Consider the following 24,009-nt stretch of genomic DNA (forward strand, 5'->3'; position numbering starts at 1 on the left):
AAAGAAAAGGTGACAGAGCTTACTTTACTTTAACCATTTTATAGATTTTTGTACATAAATAATTTCCAGCCTAAATGATGCAGAAAAAAAGTACATATTCACATCTGAGCTTAATTTCAGATTGATCTGCTGAAATGTTCATTTTACATTTCTTTTAAAAAAAATGTTCACACTATGAAATTATATTTATAACAGGAAAAATTCTAAAATAATAGTTTTGATTCAAATAAAATTGCAAACTTTTATTCAACGAATTCAAACCATTTTTTTCATTAATTGAGTTGCTGTTACTCAAATGGTACTGCGCTCTCTGATTGGCTTACTGGTGACCGCGTGTGGCGCTTCGAAGAATGGCACTTTTCCTCCGGAGTTTTGCAGAGGTTTTCTTTGGGAATATGTAGCACGTTTTAACCTTGAAGTGCCCCACCCCTTCCGTCCCTTGTGTATCTTATCTTATCTGTGCTGTTTGCCACGTTTATTACCTGCCTATAAAGGTGACCTGCTTTGACTTTTACATTTTAAGGTAAGTGGTTTAGAAGCTCATTTACACAACTCACATGTTTTTCTTCCGAGCATGACGGGAAAATGCGCAGTGACATAAATTATTCAACAGGGGGCGCTGATATTTGGTTACATTAGAATGACCATTATGTATATATTTTAATGCGTTTGGAGTTTATGTGTTGAGGAATTGAGGAAAAATATGTAGATTGATAAAATAATAACTTTTAAAAAACTACAAAAAGTTCTTGTGTCCAGATTAATGAGTAATTTTGGTTCATTTGCATTTTCCTCTTGTGGTCATTAGATGAGGGGGGTGATTGTAATTTTCAAATGGTGTGTATTTGTGTAGCGCTTTACTAGTCCCTAAGGACCCCAAAGCGCTTTACACATCCAGTCATCCACACATTCACACACTGTTGGTGGCAAGCTACATTGTAGCCACAGCCGCCCTGGGGCGCTCTGACAGAGGCGAGGCTGCCGGACTCTGACCACCACCAGTAGGGTGAAGTGTCTTGCCCAAGGACACAACGACCGAGACTGTCTGAGCCGGAGCTCGAACTGGCAACCTTCCGATTACAAGACGACCTGCCAACTCTTATATAAAAATATTCTGGTTTATTAAACTAAACTATAATTTATAGTATATTTATACTCTATAGCACGTGTACTAACACGTGCATGTGCGCCGGACCCGCGTGATTTTGCTGTCTTTAGCAGGTAATAAACTCCCGCCAAAGCAAAAAATTTGCTCTGAGTGAATTCAGTCGTTGTTAATGAGTAAATTTTTAGAGTGTTTTTATTTGGATTGTTTTCTGGTTGTTTGTTGCACTCGGACATGTTCACAGACGTGTTTTCGTGAGCAGCGCTGTTCATACTCCGAGACCGTAGCGGGAAACTGTTGGTTGCCTAGCAGCAGTTAACGAAAAGACCGGAAGTCACTGTGCTTCAACTCGAAAACTTTTGCATTTATCCTCTTTTCCCCGAGTATCAGACAAACTCGTTTAGCAGCGTGCTTGACCTTTGAGTTAGCTGAACTTCCTGGTGGTCTGTTGGTGGATTTAAGGAGGTTAAATGGATGAAAAAAAGTTATCTTTCAGCTAGCTCTTGTTGCGCAGATGCAGCAATGCATGATGGGAAATTCTCCCGGTATTTGTAAAGCTAAATAACCTTATGGAGCTCTGTTGGAAACTGCTTCATGTGTATATATAAATAGTGTGTAGTCCCAGCTTCCTACAGACTGTGTTTGTGTTGATTGTGAGATTGTGAGCACCGTGAGTGTGCACGGTTTGTGTGTGAAACACTTCCCTATGCGTGAGCTGGAAAACTCATACTTACCTGGTAGGAGAGATACCATGATCAAGAAGGTGGTTTTCTCAGGCCGAGACTCAGCCATTGCACTCTGGCTTTGCTGAAAGCCTGCGAATTCCTCAAATGTGGGAATCTCGACTGCATAATTTCTGGTAGTGGGGGACTGCGTTCGCGCTCTCCCCTAATCATATGTTGAAAGGAAATTATGGCGATATTTACGCTTATTATGAAGAACCAGGTCATTTAACATGTGTATATGAAGATGATATATATGACTGATGTGGAGTAGCGTGCAGTTTCCTCGTTTCTCCGCTAGAGGCCGGTAGAGCTCTGTAAATGTTCAGAAACGTCACAGATAAGATAAGAAGAACTTTATCCCGAGGGAAATTACTTTGTCATACACATGCTCAACGCAGCAAGAGAGACAGAGGAACAATATATACAATAAGAATACTAGTATACAGTAATCTAAGGAGCTTGGAAAGAAAAGCGTCTGGACTTCTTTGAGTTGCTTGAAGATGTTTCACCTCTCATCCGAGAAGCTTCTTCAATTCTAAGGGCCAAATGGTGGAGAGTCCCAGATTTAAACCCAGTGGGAGTTTTCCCCCCCAAAGAGGGACAAAGGACCCCTGATCCTCTACCTAAATATGATTAGGTAGAGGATTATGATTAGGACTCTCCACCATTTGACCCTTAGAACTGAAGAAGCTTCTCGGATGAGAGGTGAAACATCTTCAAGCAACTCAAAGAAGTCCAGACGCTTTTCTTTCCAAGCTCCTTAGACTACGATGACCTGGATGACTGAGAACCTTCACAGACAGTATACAGTAATATACAGTAGGAAGAATTGGATTAACTAACTGTTAGTAACATATAACTAAATGGTAAGGATTTACAGCTTCATCATCTAGACGAGTGTCACTTTTAACTTTGCAGATATTGTTCTCAGATATTGGACTCCAGGTGGCCTGTCTGGTGGATTTAAATCAGGGTTGCGTGTGTTTGTTATCTTTTAAATGCAGTGCCTGGCCACATTCAGTATTTAAAGTTAGTATTTCTGTAGGAGTGCTCACTGGATTCAGATTCTTATTGTTCAAAGTGCTCTTTGGAAGTGAAACATGTATATAAGTTTAAAAACAAAGAGCTCTGAGGCAGTCACCTCAAAGTTGAGGTGGATGTGACAAAGCTGCAGATTTCCTGTTTCGTAGCTATGCTGTTATTTGCTGCTCTGTGTTGTTTTTTACTGTTAAAAATAAATGTTATCTATTGAGGTTTTGCTGTCATGTGACTCATCATGACACGTCATTTTGGGTGTGTGAAGTTGTAGGGTCAAAAATTAAGACCTTAGTCACACAGGTCTGGAGACGACCCTCCAGTCTGAGTGGTCGCTGAAAGACCTACGATTGGGTAAATGTGTATTCCCTGGTTGGCAGGTAGATAGAAACCTCCTTGTGTTAGCTTTGGTTGCACACTGTTGCGGTTCTGAGTAGTTTGCATGCAGGACGCCAACTTGTCTGCAAACACTCGCCAACTTCTCCGTGAGCAGTAGTGAAACTGAAAAGTGAGTGTTTGCCTTCACAATAAAACCTTTTTAACGTGCAAGTGTTTGCAGACAAGTTGTTCGGGTCGAGAAAATGTTGCATACCTTTGTTTAGCGTCCTTACATGATTTGCTGATTGCTAAAATCAGTATTTTTTGACATGTCAGGGTGATGATATGACGACACTCCCTCCTGCAGCCAGCTGAAACGTAGCCACGCCACCTTTATCTGGAGCGCTGATGATGTATCCGATGATGTCATTTGCAAATGGCTGTCTATGTTAGCAGATGAGCTACAGGTGTTTGTTATTTGGTACATGCAGTTCACCCATGTTAGCAGGGACCATAGAAATGTAGCAGGCATGCTGTATAAAGCGTATAAAGAACCAGCCCATGTACCATAATAGTTATTTGTTGTGTTGTTAAAGAAGTTCAGACATTCAGTGGTGTGTTGTGCTGTCAGCCTTCTTTATCTAATCATTGGATCTCTGGCATATGCCTTTCACGCCACCTCTGTCACCCTAAGCTGTTAAAAACTCAAATGTCCGCTGTGCACTTTACGCTGCCTGACATTTGACCACAATGAAAAACAGTCGATTTGTCCTCTGTATATCTCAGCATGGAGGTCAGAAGCCAGAACCTGCTGGAGGAGGCAAAGCTCCAGGTGGGTGAATCGCAGCTGGGGAAAAGTGGCTAAAATGCATGTGAATACAGTAGGGCTGCCACAAACGATTATTTTGATAGTCGACTAGTCACCGATTATTTTTGCGATTAGTCGACTAATCACATCATCATCCATTGGACATACAGCGTACAGCTTATTGCACCAGCAGCATCTGCTCTTATATAACTATCATTAGCTTACAGCTTTAAGTGTTTAAGTTAAGTGCTAATTAAAAATAAAGACAAGATGATAGTTTATTAAAGTTTAATGAAGTTTGCAGATTGTTTCGGTGAAGTTTAATAAACTCCTTGCTATCTAAAATATAACAGGACACCGGAGTATATTCTCCAGCATCTCACACTTCTGATAATCAGCTGTCTGCTTGATGTTTATTCAGCTGTGTAAAAACTATAACTTTAATCTCAGCCAAACCGATTTACTCAGGAACAAATAAAATACTAAAAAAAAGCCAAACAATAACATTTTAAGCTAAGTGACGGCAGTGGGTTTGAAAACGATTTGCCGGGAGTCCGGTGTTCTCACGGCTCTAGTTAGCCTAGCCCCCGGCTAGCTATCGAGCTAGTGGGTAACAGACGTCTCCGAAAACGTCGGAGCGCTTTTGAAAATATGCGGTGTCTTGATAAACTGAGCAGATATTTGAGGTTTACACAGCTACATTCTCGCCTGAAAATATGTTAAACGTTTATTTTGTGACCCGGAAAGAATAATAAGAGTAATATAAAAACTAACTAGCTGCCGCCATTGTTGACAACAGAGCTGGGCTGCGCTGGGACGGAGCTACTTCTTCTTCTTCGGGGTTTAACGGCAGCTGGCATCCTTGTACATGCAGTGCTGCCATCTTCTGTTTCAGTCCGTTATTACACTCTTAAATCCTGCTACTTATTCCTGCGTCTTTTGTGATCTTACAAAGCTTCAAACGACGCGTCGACTATTAAATCAGTCGTCGACGATTTTGATAGTCGACGTAATCGTGACTAGTCGACTAATCGTGGCAGCCCTAGAATACAGTACGGAGTGGGATTTCTGTAGCACATGTAAACATGAATACAACAGAACAGCCAGTTAATCACACATCAACGTTTTTGGACTGTGGGAGGAAACCAGAGGGCACAGGAGGAAACAGACCTCAGACAACCAACGTGTTAAAAGTCAGAAATGTTCTTGCTGTGAGGCGATCGTGGTAACCGCTGCAAAGATGGCCTGTCTAAAGCTGAAAGATGGCATAGATAAAATATAAATATAAGCCAGAGTGAGACTGCAAAGACAAAAACACGAGTGCATATCTGTGTCAGCCTCAACCTCACAAATGAAGCCGACACAGAAGTGCCAAAAACTGCAGTTCCTCAAACAGCCACCAGAGGATGTCTCCAAAGTGAGCCGGACGCCGCAGACTCACAGACGCAGATTCCACCCAGACAGCAGAAATAAACACGCTGGTGTAAGAGTATTTTTGGCCCGTGGTTCACCGAGTTTCAATCTTCCCATTTTTAGAAGGTTTCCGATCTGCATTCAATTTTTATGGTCCAAAGGGACACTTGAGCTCCATAAATACATTATTTTAAAGTTCTGTCCACCCACTTTTAGTTGATTCCTTCCAACAGTGATATTATAGAAATTTGATGTATGGAGCTATTAGGACAAATCAGCTGATATGTGCATCTAACAAAGCTTGCTATCATTAGTTGATAGGTTGGAGCTCCACTCTCTCATATAAATATATTCACTGGTGGGTCTAAAAAACCCAGCAAACAGCAGCTCAGACACTAATGTCGACGCTTTACAATGTGGACACCACAGACCCTCAGATATATATTTATATAGTCTATGGTTTATAAAAAATAAATGCAGAAATGGAATTTTTTAAAAAGTTGAAACTTGTAAAAGCCCACAGAGAGACAGACATGCTAATTAACCATAGAGCGAGAAGAACAGCAAGGTTCAAAGTTTGCTTTTGAATCGCCGCTCCTCCCACAGCGGCGGCCAGGTTCTCGTGTAAGATGCACACTAACCTGCTCAAGGCCACCGCATCCTTTATCTGTTTAACTCTTTGCACAAAGCAACCCAGTGTCACTTTCTTTCTGCACTTCCCACGTTACGCTAACCTGTGAGCTGTGATGAAGCATGAGCCGGATGAGCTGCTGACGTTCATTATTAAACTTGTGTCCGATCATTAGGAACATTTTTGACTCAGTCATGCAATGAGACTTTGCAAGATTCAAACCTTCTTGAGATGAAGCTATAAACTAGCTTTTTAGCATCAGTATGAGAGTGAGCTGTGCACAAACATTTAATTGTTGAGCGTTATTGGATGTTTTGGTTTGGTTTTTTAATGCATAAAGATAAACCAGTTTGTGATGCTTCAATTTTGCGCTTTCATTGCTACGCCCAACCACTTCTTGTATTCTTTTTATACAGAAAAACATCTGCAGACAGAGTTCCTGCTGCTTCAGATGACATCTGTGTCTCTCTGTGTTCCCTGGGTGAGGCAGCAGCAAGTATTCAGAGAACAATGCTGCACAACATGCGAGGAAAACGTAAGAAAAAGTCTTTTGCTTCCAGCTTTCTCTCCGAGCAGAGAAATTTAAGTTGAATCACGGCTTAGCCACGCTCTTTAACTCTTGCACGGTGATTTTTCATGCACGTTGTCGTCCTCCCCCACCATCTTCTGTCTCTGCTGTGTTCACTGCATGAGTGAGCAGCTCCCCAAACCTCCCACCCACCCACATGCTCACTGTTTCAGAGAAGACGAGGCTCAACTTAAGTAGATGTTCCGCCTTTTGGTTTTTGGACCGTCAAAAATAATCTGTCTGGTCCCTTTTTATGCCGTGATGTCAGGTCCTGTTTAGAATTTGAGGTTTTTTTTTTCATGTTTGGGTGCTTTGTGTCTGTGTTACTCACTTCCTGTTTATTTTGGTTAGTTAAGTTGTCCTGTGTTTTCCCTCCTTTGTGATTGATGGACCCGCCCTCATTAGCTGCACCTTGTGCTTCACCGTATTTCTGTTTTCTTTAACTTCTCATTGGTTGTCATTCAAGCTTATTTTCATATTCAAAGATCAAACTGGTTTGTTGGTCATTATACTGGTCAAACAGCCTCCACAGTCACCACAGTCTGCACTGAGTGATCTCAGTCCAGTAGGGCACTGCTGGCATGTTTTAACAGGAGGTTTGCATCATTGTGCAGCTCATGAATAAGTTTCCAGCACTTTGTCAAATTAAGGAAAGAATCAAGGGACAAAAAAGGGCCCAACGTGGTATTACCCAGGCATCCCTAATATAGTGGCAGGTGAGTGTATATACTGAGAGTCTAATTGAAAACAGGAGTGACAAAAAAACAAGTGAACCTGAATAGTTTTAAGTACTAAAGGAAAAATACAACGAAAGACAGGAAATAAACCTGAGATTAAAGTGACTAATAATACAAAATAAAACAGGAAATGATTCAATAGAAACTCAGAAATGTGACAAAAGAAACTTTCAGGTTATTTTCATCCCCAACACCTAAGCTGTTAATCGTTCATTTACAGAAACTTTGGAAATACAGAAACAGATCATTGTTACTCTTTAGTGTGCTCAACTTTCAGCAACATTTGAAATAACAGCCGCGCAGCTCTGCAAGCTGAGGAATGATTCTTTTTTAGCACCTCCATACCGTTTGGTTGAGCAGCACCACGAGTCCATCCAGGAGTAGGATAAACAAGTAGTGCGAACAGCTGAGAAGATCATTGGAGCCTCTCGTGCCTCCATCACAGACACTTATCGCACCGGCTGCATCCACAAAGCCACCGGCGTTGGCGAGGACCCCACACACCCCACACACACTCCTCAACCTGCTGCCTTCTGGCAGTGAGGTACCGGAGCATCAGGGCCCTTCCTGAACACTCAGTGACTGGACTGAAACACACACACATCGATTCATACACATCACTAGCAAGCATTTATCTGCAGAATCTCACACACACACACACACACACACACCGAGTTAGTTTTTGCACAGTCTTTTGCACATTTCTGTTGCACTGTCTTTGGTTTTTCTTGTTGCAATTCTTGCACACTTGCACTTTATGTAGCCCTGTGTTGATCGTCTGTCACATGTAGCACCATGATCTTGGAGGAAGGTTGTTTTGTTTCACTGTGTGCTGGACCACTGCGCATGGTTGAAATGGCAGTAAAGCTGCTTGACTTGACTTGAGATCTCAACAAACCGTGTGTTAGTCTGAGGAATCGCTGGCTCGTCACTAATTCTGAAATTTTCAGATGGTTTCAGCACTGATCGCATGAAGGACGAATGTTCGCTGGGATGACCTTACGTGGGCGTTTCCTTAACTTATTTACGCCGTTCGCCGTCTCAGTAACTGCAGAAACATGGCTGTTATTTCAGCTGCTCTTTGACTTTCGACAACGACGTATTAACACGTCTGGTTCTGAGCAACATGTTTCATGTCAGACTCGCGCCTGTTGACTTCTCTAAACACGAGCTGATCTCTACATGGGACAAGCGATGAAAACGTTGTACAGTCGCACGTAAAGCGTAGCAGCTGCTCACCCTCTGAAACAAACGTTCTGCCTCTGCTGCTACACAAGTACCTAAGAAACATACGTGCATGGTGCAAAGACGCTTCACAGTGATTTCAGACTCTTCAGGTTCACAACTGCTCGCTCAGACGTGTGGGATTTGACATTAAGATTCACCAAACGTTACGATCACGTGCAATACTGTGCAAAAGTCATGAGCCACCCCTCATTTCCTTTTTCTCAACGCCACACTTTAAACTGGTTCTACAAGGCTTCCCGAAGGTCTTTCAAAATGTTAGTTTTACACACATAAAATAGTAAATTTGCATAATAAGGGGATTCCCAATGAGCTAAGAGCCCAAAATATTTGCACAGTGTGGGGTCGGTCCAAAAAAATGAGGAAAGTGGAAAAGTGGAAGGCAAAAGAAGAAGTGCTAGGTCTAAAAAACTATCTAGAGCAGATGAACAGTATCTCAAAGTCATGTTCTTAAGAAATAGGAAAAAAAGTCCAACAAAGACCTGAGAGATGCATCTGGACCTCCAGCTGATCCACATAATCCACATTGGAAACTTTTATTTCAAATCAAAATCAGTATGTACGCTCAGTAGTTTATATCTTAAAAATTACGTGCCAGAGTCAGACTGGGTCTTGAATTGTCAAATGGCTAATGAGATTTATCTAAAGTGTAATAATAAGTTAATGTGTTCCAGGTTTGGCTTCTCATAGCCACCTGGGAAAGTTTTTCCTTGGATTTGAAGATATCTGCTGAACTAATCAGAGAAAATCAAAGTGTGGAGCTGAGCGTAATCAGCAGGTAAATGTCAGGATATGTTGATGCGTCTTTGTGATGAAGCCCAGTGATAGTCTGTGTTTATGCTAGTACACCTGGAACTTTGTTGAAATGACATAACATTTTGAAACATAGCTTATTAAATTGATTTTCTAATTAATAAGCATGAGGCAGCACATTCAACAAATCTAAGAATATCTAAAAATAATTTGAAGAACGGTCAGAGGACGTGAAGAACATGCGGGGTTTGATGAAGACGTCCTAACAGGAGCAAACCAGATGATGCAGCAATGACAAAGAGGAGAGAGGAGCCATAAATACACACATACTGACTCAAAACAACAACAACCAGAAGTCCCAAGTTCTGGGGTTTATTGCACATGTTTGGATTTTGGACCTTATTATTAAACCGTTCAGACATTTGAAGTAAAACTGAGAATGTGACATTTTTGATCACTTGAGCACCTGAGCTCTTAAAGGAGTCTAATATTCTTATTTTGATCAGTAACCTCAGCTTTATCAGTAACCCCGTCAGTCCTGCTCCTAAGGCTCAGTTGAGGTTGAGGCAGTTAGTTGAGGTTAACTGGCCTCTGCTGAGTCTGTCACATGTGGGTGCTGAAACGAGAGTGTGGGCAGGCCGCTGGGTCGTCTGCTGAGCTGAGGAAGGAGGGGGAATAAATGTCAAAAGATGAAGATGGTATCGTTATACGATGGCAAGACAGATGTTGTCTGTCTTTCAGATTTGCTGTTTTGATTAACCTTTTAACGACTAACACGTGCTGAGCTGCTTTGTTTTCTTTTAAATCTAAATAGTAGCTTCTGATGATGGCGGCTCGCTTTAGATCGGTGCTTCTCCAAGCAGGGTCCTGCATGAGGGGTATCGCATCTGTGCGCAGGTCTCTTGATTTAAAAGAAGGTGACGAAACTTTAAATATCCTGCAACAACAACCGTTTGCAGCAAATGCAGAAAAAAATAGTGTGAAATAGGAAGCAATGGATAAAATCTAATTAGCATGTTTCCTGTTTTCATGACTGCAAGATATTTTTGTGTGTTTACCGTGTAACGAGTCAGTACAGAGAGGAGGACACAAATGCAAGAAGCTGTGGTGAAATCCAAAACCCCCCCCCACAGCTTTATGTGCTCATGCACATAAAAACTAAAGGGAAGGCACACAGGGGACAAGGAGCGGGTACAATCAGGCTAAAAAATCTGGTAAGATTACACACGCATGCACGCGTGCACACAGATAACCCCTGAACTATCCAAAAACTCAGAGGTCAAGTTGGGCTAGAAATTGAGCTGACTGAGAACTAAACTGAGGGTAACTGGGAAGTATGAGGGTAAGGGCACAATAAAAAAAATATGTGATATCATTAGGAAGACGGAGCTAACAAGTTCCAGGAAACGAAAACGATAGCAGAGAACGTGAAGCTCTGGCTCTGTGGACTTCCAGATCCTTAGGGGGCGCTCATGAGGCAGTCCAGGGATGAATGAGGCCCCAAAGAGCCCCAGATAGTAAATTTCGTGGGGTAGACTTACGTTTGGCAACTTCAGTTATCTTCTTCTTGACAAAATGGGTTGAAACATTAAATAAAGCTCAATTTGAAGAGTAAGAGGAATTAGCAGAAGGCTGAAGTTTTATGAGCAAAATGTAAGGCTAACCACTTTTTCACCCAATGGCTGCATTAAAAACACTCAGCTCGAAGCTTGAAAAGCAGCACTTCACAAACCAGTGGGTGACATCGTGATGCTACATCCATCTCTTACATACAGCCTGCCGGTCCTGGGTTTGAATCCAGTTTGTGGCCTTTCTATGGCGTTTGCTTCAGGTATCTCCGATCACTCCAGCTTCCTCCCACAAACAAGCATGAGGTTAGGTTAACTGGTGACCTTAGATGTTAATGTGAGTGTTACTAGGTATTTGTCTCTATGTCTCAGCCCTCCAACAGCAAGTCAACAGGGGTTGACTTCGGGTTCCCCCCACTTGTGACCCTGAACTGGATAAGTGGATGGGTGGATGTGGTGGATGTGATGGAGGTAAATGGGTTAAGACCTTCATGGTACCAAATAGATGACTCGTCCCCGTTTCCTCCAATTCTTGACTTTTTAATTGGCAGCTGTTTAAAAAAAAAGGTGCAGTTGTTTAACAAGGCATGTGTGGCTAAGTCGACTGGATGATTAACCGGCGCTGCTCTCACTAGTCTTCACCAGGTCTGCTGTTTCGGAGAGGTTAGCGCTCTCTGTCACTCCATGGCAGGAAGATGTAAACAGGTAAAGTAAAGCCTCAGCTCTGGAGGACTGTGACCTACAAAAAAGACCATGGTGGTTAAACATTTAAACATTTAACCGCTCATCCACGCAAAGCTACACTGTGCTGCTCGTGATTGTCAATGCTAACATGCTGCTAGCACCGCTAAAGTTAGCCACACTCAGTGTCAGCCACATTTAAAATAAGGCCTGCCCATGGAAGCATGCGATTACTGGTTTCCATTAGACTGTGCCCAGTTTTTACTGTTTCTTAATTTTTGAATACTGGATTAATTAGTTATTTTTTTCACTAGTCAGACATTTAAACAAACAGCAAAGTAGTTGTTTAATGCCCTCCTTCTCTCTCAGGTTCATTTTGTGCCATTGCTGCGGTGCGTTAAGGTGCTGCAGATAAGCACCAGCAACCATGATGAAACCACATCATTCATTCCAATTATATCTCTTACACCTCTCACTAAAAATGCTCTAATGGTTAAAAAAAAAGACGAATTTGAATCCCGTGGATTCTGGTGATTGTAAAAAATTAAGAATTAAAATGATTTTTTTAGTTGTTAACAGGATGTTGTACCCCTTTATTTGAACAGGATATGAACAGGAAGCTGACAGGGAGCTCCTAGCAAGAGTGACTTTTCTTGCAGAGCAACACACACACACACACACACACACACACACACACACACACACACACACACACACACACACACACACACACACACTTCAGTAGGCGTGAACCTGAGACTGAAACTCGCTCTGAAAACCCCAACCAACTCAACTGCAATTAATCAGCTACAAGCCACACACATGCAGAAGCAGGTTCTCATGTGCGAGCGCACACATACACACACACAAAAACGCACACACTTACACAGATCTTTGTAAAGCTGTCTCTGAAAGTCTCTCTCTCTCACACATGCACGATACAAGTAACAGGAAATAAATTGGATTATGCAAATGAGCTGAGAAAAAAAATAGTCTGAGAGAGATGAGAGGAAGGAGGGAGTGACAGAGGCAGGGAGGACCGACAGCAGGCTAAGAAAGAGAAACAGGAAGGTGTGTGAGTGTGTGTGGCAGCAGCTGAGTGACAAGTCAGACAAAGAGAGAGTCCGAGCGCCTTTCCTCAGCAGCTCGCGTCTTCTTCGCTTCTCAGGTTTCTATGTAGATGCTGCTGTGTGTGTGTGAGTGTGTGAGACAGACTGTGTGACATGTCTGAGGAGGATTTTTAGTGACATCGAACAGCAAAATGGATTTCCATCAGAGGGCAGCTCTGGATATCTCCACCAAGAACCCTCAGGACGATTTTGAGATCCTGCTGAGAGTCGGAGGAGGAACCTACGGGGAGGTTTACAAGGTCAGCTGCTTTGTACTGCCGCTACATGTACATGTTCGCTTAAATCAGGTTTATTCAATTCTTACTTGTATTTTAAGAAACCTTTCACCTTTCAAGAGATCATGAGTATCTTTAAACTGTTTGAAGAAAGAAGTGGAAAATGTAAAGCTGAGTCTAAAGGAGGTTTTTGCTCCACTGGCTTCTCGCATCTCAAGTCAAGCATGTCTTACTTCTGCCTGTTTTACAAGTCGCTCACTTCTCCGCTTCCCGTCCCTGCACTTTAATGTACAGCAGCAAAAAAAGGGGGGTGGAGGGGATCTCAGGCTGAGCACGCGGTGCTTTGCTCGCTGTGAACGTCTTCTCTGTGAGTTTAGAAGAACATAGGTGTGATGGAATTTAGTTTCAATGGTTTACTGCAATCACAACTTAAGTGCATCTTCTATTGTGCTGGAGGAAGTGGTTTTACAAGAAGTGAAAGTATTCTTGTCGATAACTATTTTTTTGGCAGTTTTACTCCATCTAATAGAGAAGTTAGTGTAAACTCTGAATTGTAGTACAAGTACCACGAATTCCAGAGTTAAAGATCCTCTTTTCGAGCACTGATGTCATCAAACGCCAACAAACGGGGCTCAAGCTTTCAGAGCTACTAAAAGGTGTTTCAGGTGCTTCAGGTGCTTCAAGTGCACTCTAACATCATCCTCGACTCTGACGGGGCGTCTACACAATCACACCTCTGAGTTGTAGTTGAAGTTTCTCCCTATGTTTAAAAGTCTGTCCTTAAAAAGTCTAATTTTAAGTCAGTTAAGTCAGACTTTAACCTGAAGCAGGAGCAGGAAGGTGAGGTCTGAACTTAATATGGTACATTGTATATTCCTGCACACACACACCACACATTTTCAGTTTGTGGCTTGATATTTAAGGTAAACAATATCACGGTTTCTCCAACCACAAAGCCAAGCTTCAATAATACATCATCTGAAATATTTGGTTTTATGTTGATTCTTCTTCGCCTGCGGCAGAGTTCATTCCCATTTCTGAGCAGCAGTGAAGGTTTCGCAGGGTTAAACCCATATTTTCACACAGTGGGGAGAAGTTGGTTAACAGGCTTTGGCCTTGAATGTTGCTGTAAAGGTTCAGTTTAAAGAAATGTTCAGGTTAAACATCTCATCCTCTTTCTCTCAGTGGAACTTGTGTTGTTACCCCGTCACTTGCAATTTCATGTAGTTTTGCATGTGATGTCACCTGGCGTTCCAAAAGCAATCCTTCCTGTTTTTCGAAGGAATCCACAGATCATTTGAGCTGTTTTTATTTGCAGTGTAAGGTTACAGAAAGAGGAGTGGTTCCTGCCACAGCTGCACTCCAGAAATAAAAACAACAGCGAGACTTGTATTTGAGAAACCAGCTGCAGCATTCAGAGTTGTTGTGGTTGAGGCCCAGGACTCTGATTCTAGAGCACAAATGGTCCACAAGTAGTTGTTAATTTGATCTCAGCAGCCAGGGTTTAAACCAGCGGATTACAAGCCCGACAGCCCAGCAAGTATCACAAAATATTCAGTTTCATTTGTTTAGATTAGGCTTAAAAAATCAACCTGATTAAAAGTGGCAGGAAATGAGAGCCAAACGCGTTGCCAGTGTAGTACGTCTGCTTCTGATCGCTAATTATGTCTGAGTCGTTTGTCGCTGTATGTTAACGAGTTGGGCGGTATTTAGAGTTGGCATTATATCAGCTTTCACCGCAGGATTATTGTGGCAAAAGAAATTTCCCGATAACGACACCAAAGCTGCAGAAAATTTGAATGACAGTAAAAATAATTGTGCTATCAGTAAATATCATCTTTTAACTTTGATACATGTGTTTTATCTCTCTGTGGCAAAAAATACACTCAGAATACGAGTGTAGGAAGGTGAAGAAGGAGTCTGTAATCAGGGAATCATGCAAAAACGTACATACTCATCTAATTGCTCTTTTGTATGCTATCATAGGTGTGTTATAAACATTGTCAAATGTCACAGCGGATGGAGCCGCGTTCACAGAGCAAGCCTTTCATACATTTCTTGCAACTGTGTCGACTTCACAGGCGTCCGTCTACACATATATGGATGTGATTAAGTGCGGGTTTTTAAAAAATGGATACATTTTGAGTGAATTTTGACTTCCTTCGGTGTAATTCCGTGCTTTGAATGAACACGCGGGCTCCTGTGTAGGTGCATGTGTTACCAAGGATTGTCTGGGACTTTCCTCAGGTCACACCTGAGATGGAAAAGTTACCTAAGTCTCTCCAGTGACGGCTCACATGAGTGATAGAGTGATCTGAGTGGACTATGCGCCTTCTTTTGTACTGCTCAGTGTAAGTCACAGAACAGCAAAGCTCCATTCAGTGCTCGGAACAACAAGCGACTCATTTATGAGAATTTGAAGCCAGACAGAGCTTCTTAAAGGCTGATTTGAGTTAATCTGTTAGCAACAAGTTATGTTTGTCTGAACCCACAGATTGTGTTTACACAGCTCTGATTTGCAGAACGTTTACCACCAACACTTAGTGCCGGTGCAGACAGCTTACTGTGACATTTAAATCTGTCGAGATCGGGACTCTGGGGTTTTCAGCTTTTGGACTTTTTAATCCATCCCCCAACTCCAACCAAGAAACTTTCTTCACTGTCTTTGATTATCGTGTGCTGTGGTTTGCTGAGGTGCACAAAAAGAGAAAAATAAGCATTTAGCTATCTCATCCGTCTATCTCATTGGAGATATTTAGCTCTGCAAATGCTGAGTTATAAAATCATCTGAGGTTGTCACGGTGATGGACCATTGCGAGCTCGTCGGTGATTAGAGTGAAGAGGATGCAGATCATTTTGGTCACTGTGCATCGTGTTGCTTTTGTAAGCGATATAAAAAAAAGACTTTAATGACTTTGTGGGTCCTTGGAGTTCAAATGTTATTGTGAGTTTTTAGTTTTATTTCTTTAGATAATGATCTCTTGCTCCACCTACACTGGCTTGTATTTATCTGTGCCTCCATGAGTATGAGCTCTTTGAAGTATTTAAGCTGTGATGCATGTTTTTTTTGTTTTTTAAACAAAATCTATATTAAAATATGGCACATTAGCAACATCCTGCACGGATACGCTTTACAGAAGGTAAGTTGAGGCTTCAGAGTTTCTCAGAGTCGCTCTCGGCCACCTGCTTCAGCCCATGTGTGGACTGTTTTTTTTCATGTGCCAGTTTTGGTGGATATGGAGCATTTCAGAGTCGAGCTGTTCAGCAGTTCATGCCATGCGCTGTAAAACTGTAACCTATGCAAAGCAGTTTATCTGTAGAGTGAGCACACTTCCTCTAAACAGGTCAGTTCTGTGACCTTGTTCTGTTTTACAGGGAGGGAGATATTTGCATAATTGCCCTTCCTTCACATGTGGACACACGCTCACACAAAAACACCCATGCACAGATATGATCACACCCACACACATGCTCGATCACATGGTTTCAGCTACGCGTTGTTGCACAGCCTAATGGAGGTCATACTGCAAGCAGCAACTGTTTTTGCACCATCAGCAGTGGTGAAAAAGTAGGACTTTAAGTTATGCCTGTTTGTCCATGTGTGTGTGAGAGAGAGAGATGACCATTATGGGAACTGTACAGCGTCTTAGCCTCATGTTGTACAGGGAGGGACATTCACAGGAAGAAACATATACCTGCTTTCATATCAGACAGTTCCTCATCCTCAGGAGTAAGAGTAGGTGCATCTGATGTAGAGATAGAGAAGAAAGGCCGTGTCGACCGCAGCTGATAAGGCCAAGTTGTGTTGTAGATCATTTCCTATTAGTTCATGTGTCTTATATTGATTTCGGCACGTAAGCTGCACGACTTTCTGTGGGCATTAAACACTTTTTACCCCATAAAATCTCTTTAGGGGGTAAGTATCTGATTTTTCAAACGCTTTGTACCCCAGGCGTTCAAAGACTGAGCCTGATTTGAAAAGCACATAATCTGCATTCAGTTCTTCCTCAAATAGCTTCTTCATTGTCTCACATGCCAGCAGTCGGCTTTGTGTGTTCTCATCAGGCGGAGGCACTTTTGACAGCTCATTTGCAACACGAGCACCTGTGACACCTGCACAGGGTCACCTCTGTACTGGCACATACCTCGTCTTCATCGGATGTGTAGAGATGTTCACGCAGTCCTGCGTGCAGCCTCTGCTGCCTGTGGTTCAGATGCAGCGCCAAGTTCCTCTCAAACACTGTGTTAGCATCAGCCAGCGTCGTCTAAGATAAGTCAGCTGGGCCCAGAGTACTCATACGGTAAATTCATAAATGATCATTTTTCATTTCGATGATGGTTGTCACATCATCCTGTGGCCTATATAAACTGGTGTAGATCACAGACTGTATATAAAAGATGGCTGTAGCCAGCGTGACATTGTCCGCTGGTTCTGGACTCCTTTTTTTGGAAGTTCCAGAGTTATTTGGCTTTGTTGTTTGGGTAGCAAGCTTTGTTGGCAGCCAGTCGGAAACTCCATTTTATGTTTGATAGATAGCGTGAATGATGCTGATCCGGTGGCATGCTCCCGGTCCACATTTTTTCCTGCTGAGACATTTCTTAAACCTTCTTTCTGTGTTTGTCAAACCTGTTGGACAACACTGCACAGCCGATATTCCCGTCAGAGCATTTTCTGTAGCAAAGTTTATCCGAGTGTTTTATGTTATGAGCAGATTTCATTGAATGAAGAACTCATTTTCGTTTTGAGATGAGGAAGTGCCTAGCTTCTAAATTGGCTGCATGCCCACGTGTGTATAAATAACTTCCTTACAGGCAACAAGAAAGAGAAGATATTTACTAAGAAGCTACTGTCGCTGCCGCTGTTGTTATATTTGCATGTTAAGTCATTCACAGACGCTAGATTGTGAGACTTTGTGCTGTAAGATGATCACTTAAGAAGCTGAACAGAGGGAGTGTTGAGGGGTTAATTCAATGAAATCGCTGAAAGCAAAATCATCGTACACACGTGTTACAATTACACGTAAAACCTTAAAAGCACAGCAGAACTCTTTTATATTCCTGCCGAATCTCCACATGTAATGCTGAGCGTGTGCACATATATTACACGTGTGATATGTTGCTTCAGCCTGAAGATGCTATTTTCACATGTTTGCGTGTCTGCAGTTACAGGTTTATGATGCGGCTGCTTTGAAGCTCAGAGTCGCAGCTTGTTGTGGGCATCGTGCTGTCGTTGGGATGTCCCGGCTTTTCAATTAAGAACAGGAACTGTATACGAAGGATAGACGCAGCTGATGGTTTTTAGAGTCCACATGTTGAAGCCTCAGTGGGAGCATTTTGGCTGCTGAGGTTTTCATGTTGACTCAAATACCTGGAGTGCAAAGTCTTTAGCTAAAGGTAGCATATTTTGGTTAGCATCACTGTATGGCTGCATAGGTGGAGACACGTCCCGTATAATCAGCACTAAGTAACATGTTCCATGCTAAAAACTAAAGAAGAAATTTCTTGGAGTTTTGTTAGTAATGATCTAATTTCATAATTAACCCTTGTGTGGTGTTCGTATTTTTGTTACTCAGCCAGTGTTCATGGGTCTGGTGGACCCGCTAGAGTTTTGGCTTTCCAAATTAACACTATCAAACAATTTTATGTTAAATTACTCAACAGATGTTTACTTCATCCCAATTACAAGACATATGAACAGCAAACATGGTTAATTTTTTCCCTTTACCTTTGTTAGATCACATTTATGAATTAATGTGCTTCTCGTTTTTCTTTTATATAAAATGTTATAAATAAATCAGTTATAATCAAGTGGAGTGAGTGGAAAGACACAACACATTTACACGTGAAAAAATAATTAATTGTTTAATTTTTCTTTTGAAAAAAACTGAACACGGGTCTCACAGACCCGAACACCATACAAGGGTTAAAATGTTCTAAAAGGCACTTAAAACACAGTTAAAGGACTCCAGTTAGCAGGCACAGACCATTCCCCAAACTCCAGTATCCAGATGGATGTTATAAATACATAAATATGCTCTTTAATGCTGTAAATTTGGCCTTCTAAGATGGGAGCATGTGGGGGGGGGACACTCTTGTGCCACCATCACCAGTTTGTTGGAGACACAGACTGGTCCATACCTGAGCTTACAGTAGCTGCTTTAGCCAGGTCCTGTTATAAGCAGACATGAAAGCATACTTCATGTCCTCAAAACTCTTTAAAGGATCTGATTTAAGGCGAACTAAATTTCAGCTCCAGCTGTTAAAGCCAGTCTACTTAAGCTAATCCAAAAGTTACTTAAATTGCAAACTCATTGTCATCGCTGCTAACGCTTAGGACCAAGAAACCCAAATGAAGCTGAAGCTGATGTTGATGCAGTTAGCTTTATAAGTATTTAGTCTTAAACATCCTCTCATAAATAAAGATGATGATGATAAACCAACATGCTGATGGCCTGATGGAAAGATGGGATCATCACGTGGTTTAAATAAAACCTGGCAGTTACCTGGAAGAGCATGAAAATCAGCAGCAGTCATCATCTGGAGATCTGCACAGTGCAAGAGTTTGTGGTAATGTAGCGGATGTTTTTTGTTTTTAGTAATGTGAGTGTCTATGAAGTTCTGTTATATATATATATATATACATACACACACATTTTTTTAATATATATATGTGACTTGTTTAGTGGAAAAATCCTTTGAAGTGTGATACCGCTCACTGTGGTCACGTGACTGTGACTTTTTCAGGTTTCATTCAACACTTTTAGTTTCAGAAATAGACGGCTGTCAGTCGCAAACAGCGAATTTTCTCTTATTAAAGCTCTCGTTGGAGACATTTTCTATAATTTTACTCACTCCTTCACTTTCCACCAGCCTCTCTTTGTCTTTTACTGTCCTGTTTGTAGTATGAGCCTAAAGGTTGAGTGAAACCTAACATTTCTGAAAGTCTCTTATTTTTCAAAATGTGAGCGACTGTTGACATTTAAGTTTATCACCTCTAATGGCATAACCTTTATTTTATCACCTTTGTTGACTCATCCACATTTAGGGCATGAATATGATGATAGGAGTGTGGATTAAATGTTGAATGACGCAGTGATTCAGCTTTTTCCTTCAGAAGTTGACAAAAGTGTAATCACTGTCACCAAGTGACATTTTGGTGAAATAAGTGTCAGCACTGTGTTATGAGCAAACTCCTATTTGTTTAATTTTCCTGCAAAAAGCACCTCATATTTCCCCCCTGGTCATTCACACCCCTCTGCAGTGACTCTGTGACCCACCGGTGGGCCCTGCCCCTCAGTTTGAGATACCTTGACATAGCCCTGGATGGATGTGACGTGCCTTTACTGACCACTCTCGGTGCTGAGGTGTTCTGAGCATTGTTAAGTATAAAAACAAACCCTCTTTGTGTGCAGATATGATCTGATGTGTTGGTTTTACTCTTAGGTGGTCACCTCCTTTCAGCGTTTGTACTCTCACTCCATCGTAGGGACTTTAAAGCTGCTCTTGAAATTCAAATCATTTCCCTCTGTAGCTGGTGACTAAAAACTATTTCCTTCCCATGCATTTAAGTTAAAAATCAGTCTTCTGTTGCAGTGATGTTTCCTGCACAGCGGAGGAGAAACTTTGCTGAGACTTGGTTTTGCTTGGTTTTCTCTGGCTTGGGAAGTGACTCAAAGTTAACTGAGCTGGCTGCAGGTTTGCACCTCATCATGTCAGGATCTTCCTCCTCTTACAGTAAAAACCCCGAGTCTCCTTATCTGATGTGGCTTGTGCTACTAAGCTGCACTTTAGGGTTGCTATTCAACATCTTGCAACTCTAGTTTCATGCTCATAGCCTCACAGAAGCTGCGGGAAGCTGCGGGCTGCACCTGGTGTGTGTGCAACCTCAGGCACAAAAAGAAGAAGTGAGACAAACGAGCAGCAGACTACATACAAAATCTGCCTGCAGAGCCAAGTTAACTGTGTCAGAAACAGTGTGGTTTTGTCTGTGTGTGTGTGTGTGTCGGTGTGTGCTTTACAATGAAATGTGCTTGAATTTTTGGTTGGCTTGGATTTATCTTTAACCCCAAAAAGAGGAAGAGAGATCATTTTTATGACGCTGAGAAATTCAGACAAATTATGCCAAATACCTGCACGTGTGTGTGTGTGTGGGTGTGTGTGTTTGGCTTATTTGATAACTGACCTACATCAAAATAAGATGATAAATGATCAGCTTCAGGCTTTCTTGTGTTTCTCGTGTCTGAACGTTGAGCTTGCTGCCATACTGGAAGAAAAAGAGGATATTTTCAGGAGACTGAAGTATTGCAAAAGTCCTTTCTGACCTAATCTGGAGGCATCATTGTATTCTGAAAAAGACTTAGAAATGCATATTCCCCCACAATGACTCATCTGCAGTGAGTGACGGAACAAAGTTCAAAATGCTGCTGCTTGTCTAGAAGAACCAAAATACACTTTAAGTGCTTCTCGTCTTTTTACACTCATGAGCTGATGGATGCATCAGGGACGGTGTGTTGGCCGACATGCAGGCTGGAGGATCAGGGGATCGAACCATAGACCGTCTGAGGAGTAGAGAACATGATCTACCTTAAGTTAGACCAAATCTCCACATTCCGTATATTTCAAACACACCTTTATGCCGTACCTGGACACATTATACAAAAACTGTGAAAACCCCTATGCAGATGATTTGTTTCCCTGAAGTTCTTCTACTGTTGATTTTATAGTCTGTGTCCATAAATCTACAAAAGAACAATTATTTAAGATATTGTCTGCATCATGCACATGTCACCAGTAATCCTTTTTAAAACATCACAGTATATCCCAGTGGTATATCCCAGTCTGGGATTAAATTTATTCAGATTACAGATGACCTCTGAGTTTTTAAGAGCTTCACCAATCAGACTGTATCAAAATGTTTAGGTCGAGGCATAAATAACCACGAGGTTACGCTAAATTTAAAAAAATCATCAAAAGGAACTAAAGTAGCTCAAATATTCAAGTCTCAAGACTGAGCTTGAGCTCCGACCGTACACACAGGTGTGAGTTTTAGCTCGTGTGCTTTTTGACTGACCTCGTTTCTGGCTGGTGTTTGCTTTTCAGCTCCGTCCCTCCTCCACCCTTCCTTTTTCCATCCCTCGCAATGATCTGTGTGACGTTTTGCGTCGAGGAGCCAGTAGTCGTTGTATGCCCTGCTGAGAGAAAGTGAGAGGGAGGAGGCCGCCTACGCTCAAAGCGCGTTGGCATGTGCGCCAACGCACTACGGACGCTGCGGCGTTGGTCCTGCCTCGTGTGGAATAAGAGAGCTCCGCCATCAGCCATGTTTGCTCTATTATCGCTGCTCAAAATCGACCATTAGCTCAACACAGCGGGTCAAAATGATTCGCACGCCGTTGTGCAAAAATCCCGAGTTTAGCTTTAGCATCTTCTCTGACCGCTTCTCAGAACTGCCAGGTGTGTTTTTTAGTTTTAAGAATGAGATGCGGACACATCCATCCGGTCTGTGTGCACTAAACACACCAGAGAGGAAGCACGGAGAGATGAGACTGACAGAGATTTCTTATCTTTAGCCGTAAGACAGAGTATGACTAATAATATGGTTAAAACCAGTGCAGGTGTTTATATATTTATGTCTGTGCTGGGTGTTATGGGGCTGCTCAAAGTTAGATATGTTTAAGTAAGATATGGTTAAGATTACAGCTGGGTTTATATCCGGCTGCTTTCAGGGACAACAGACTCATGTGAGGTGTAATCGGAGTTCTTGTTTCCCTTCACCTCGTTCCTTGTCTCGAGACTGTAGGAAAGCAGAGTATGATGATGCTTAGAGTGTCATCATCACAGAGGTCAGCGAGAGGAAACACCCCTCTGCGGCACACACTTCAAAGTGGAAATGTTTCTGTGGAAGGTCCACAGCTTCCTCTGTGTGTTTGTTTGTTTACTGCACAGGGTGTCTTTCCTCTCAGTGACCTCTGCTGTGTGTCTCTCTCACACAGTGATTGAATGGAGTTTCCATTGTCGCTGTTGTTTTTCTTGCCTCAGCTTTCAGGCTCTGATTGCTTTTGTTTGACTGTACTGCTCGTGTAAGCTCAGCCGTTGTGCGACCAGACCTTTGCTTTTCTCAGTAGAGAGTTAGAAACTCTCTACTGTGAAGTGAAAGCTTTGTATTGCTCAGTTTTACCCAGAAATGCTGTGTAAGATAGTCCAAAAAGGTACCGCACAGGTACGTTTTTATCTCGTCCCTAACGATAAGAGTGACTAAACTTTCCGAGAAGCAACTCACAAATCATCATCAGACAGATACCGAAGCTCTGCACGGCCTCTTTAGGTACACAAGCGACGCAGTTTCAGTGCTGCCGTTTTGGACATCGGCCCTGTGATGCACAGTGGAGGGATTTTTATGACAGTTTCATGTTAGAGACCACATCCAAAACAAAACATGACCAATATTGTGAAATGATCACAGAGAAGCCCAGCAGAGTGAGCGTCCGGCAAAAACAGCTATCCAGCTGGAGGATGGGCCAGATTTAAGCCTATTCAAATTAAACTAATCCATTTTATTTTTTTGAAAGTAACTCTCAAACTGGACTTCCTCTGATGGCAGCTTGAGGCTTGTTCCAAACCAGTCAATCCCACGTTCAAATATAAATCTCTACAGTAGAAATAAATGTGTCCAGGACCTGTCTGTGGTTAGTTTCCACCTTTATAGCAACTGACGTTTTTTGTTAACCGTCCTGGAGTTAATCTGATAAGGCTTAGAGTGAGGAGCATGCAGATCTGCCAACATTACTAGCCTCCCATTGTCTGGTAGCTTCACCTGCACTAACTGGAGTCTCTTGACTGTGTTTGCGCTCTTTTTGTCTTTTTAATTCAATTTTAATTCGGTTTTCTGGGTGCTGGAGCGTTTCCCAGCTCTCATAGGTCTGGAAGGTGGAAACACCTTGGGCAGGTCTCCAGTCTTAGTGCACAATATGCTAACTTCTCTCAGCAGTACTGTTTTTGTTTTCTTCTACATACTGGTCTGCTGTATCTGATCAGAGGCAAATGTGAACAGACCACAGGGTAACTCGTTACTCAGCTAAAG

The 24,009-nt window shown here is 42.1% G+C and overlaps 1 protein-coding gene and 1 non-coding gene across 3 annotated transcripts in view; both read left to right on the forward strand.

Annotated features, from left to right (window-relative positions):
• Positions 1 to 1,831: 1,831 nt before the first annotated feature.
• On the forward strand, positions 1,832 to 1,996 carry LOC113037043 (U1 spliceosomal RNA). The gene has a single exon (XR_003274550.2). It is a non-coding gene; the product is annotated as a U1 spliceosomal RNA (small nuclear RNA).
• A 1,884-nt stretch (positions 1,997 to 3,880) lies between these two features.
• map4k1 (mitogen-activated protein kinase kinase kinase kinase 1) overlaps positions 3,881 to 24,009 on the forward strand; it is a 50,700-nt gene continuing 30,571 nt past the window's right edge. Inside the window, exons 1-2 of one of the 2 annotated variants that reach the window (XM_026192793.2) lie at positions 3,881 to 4,015; positions 6,452 to 6,570. In XM_026192793.2, coding sequence (XP_026048578.1) covers positions 3,934 to 4,015; positions 6,452 to 6,570 — 201 coding nt within the window. In that variant the 5' untranslated portion in view covers positions 3,881 to 3,933. Of the gene's footprint in view, positions 4,016 to 6,451; positions 6,571 to 12,707; positions 12,957 to 24,009 lie in introns of those variants that run through there. The other variant, XM_026192795.2, reaches the window with a different exon arrangement.

This window comes from Astatotilapia calliptera, chromosome 14 (genome assembly GCF_964374335.1).
Source record: "Astatotilapia calliptera chromosome 14, fAstCal68.1, whole genome shotgun sequence".
NCBI lineage: Eukaryota > Metazoa > Chordata > Actinopteri > Cichliformes > Cichlidae > Astatotilapia > Astatotilapia calliptera.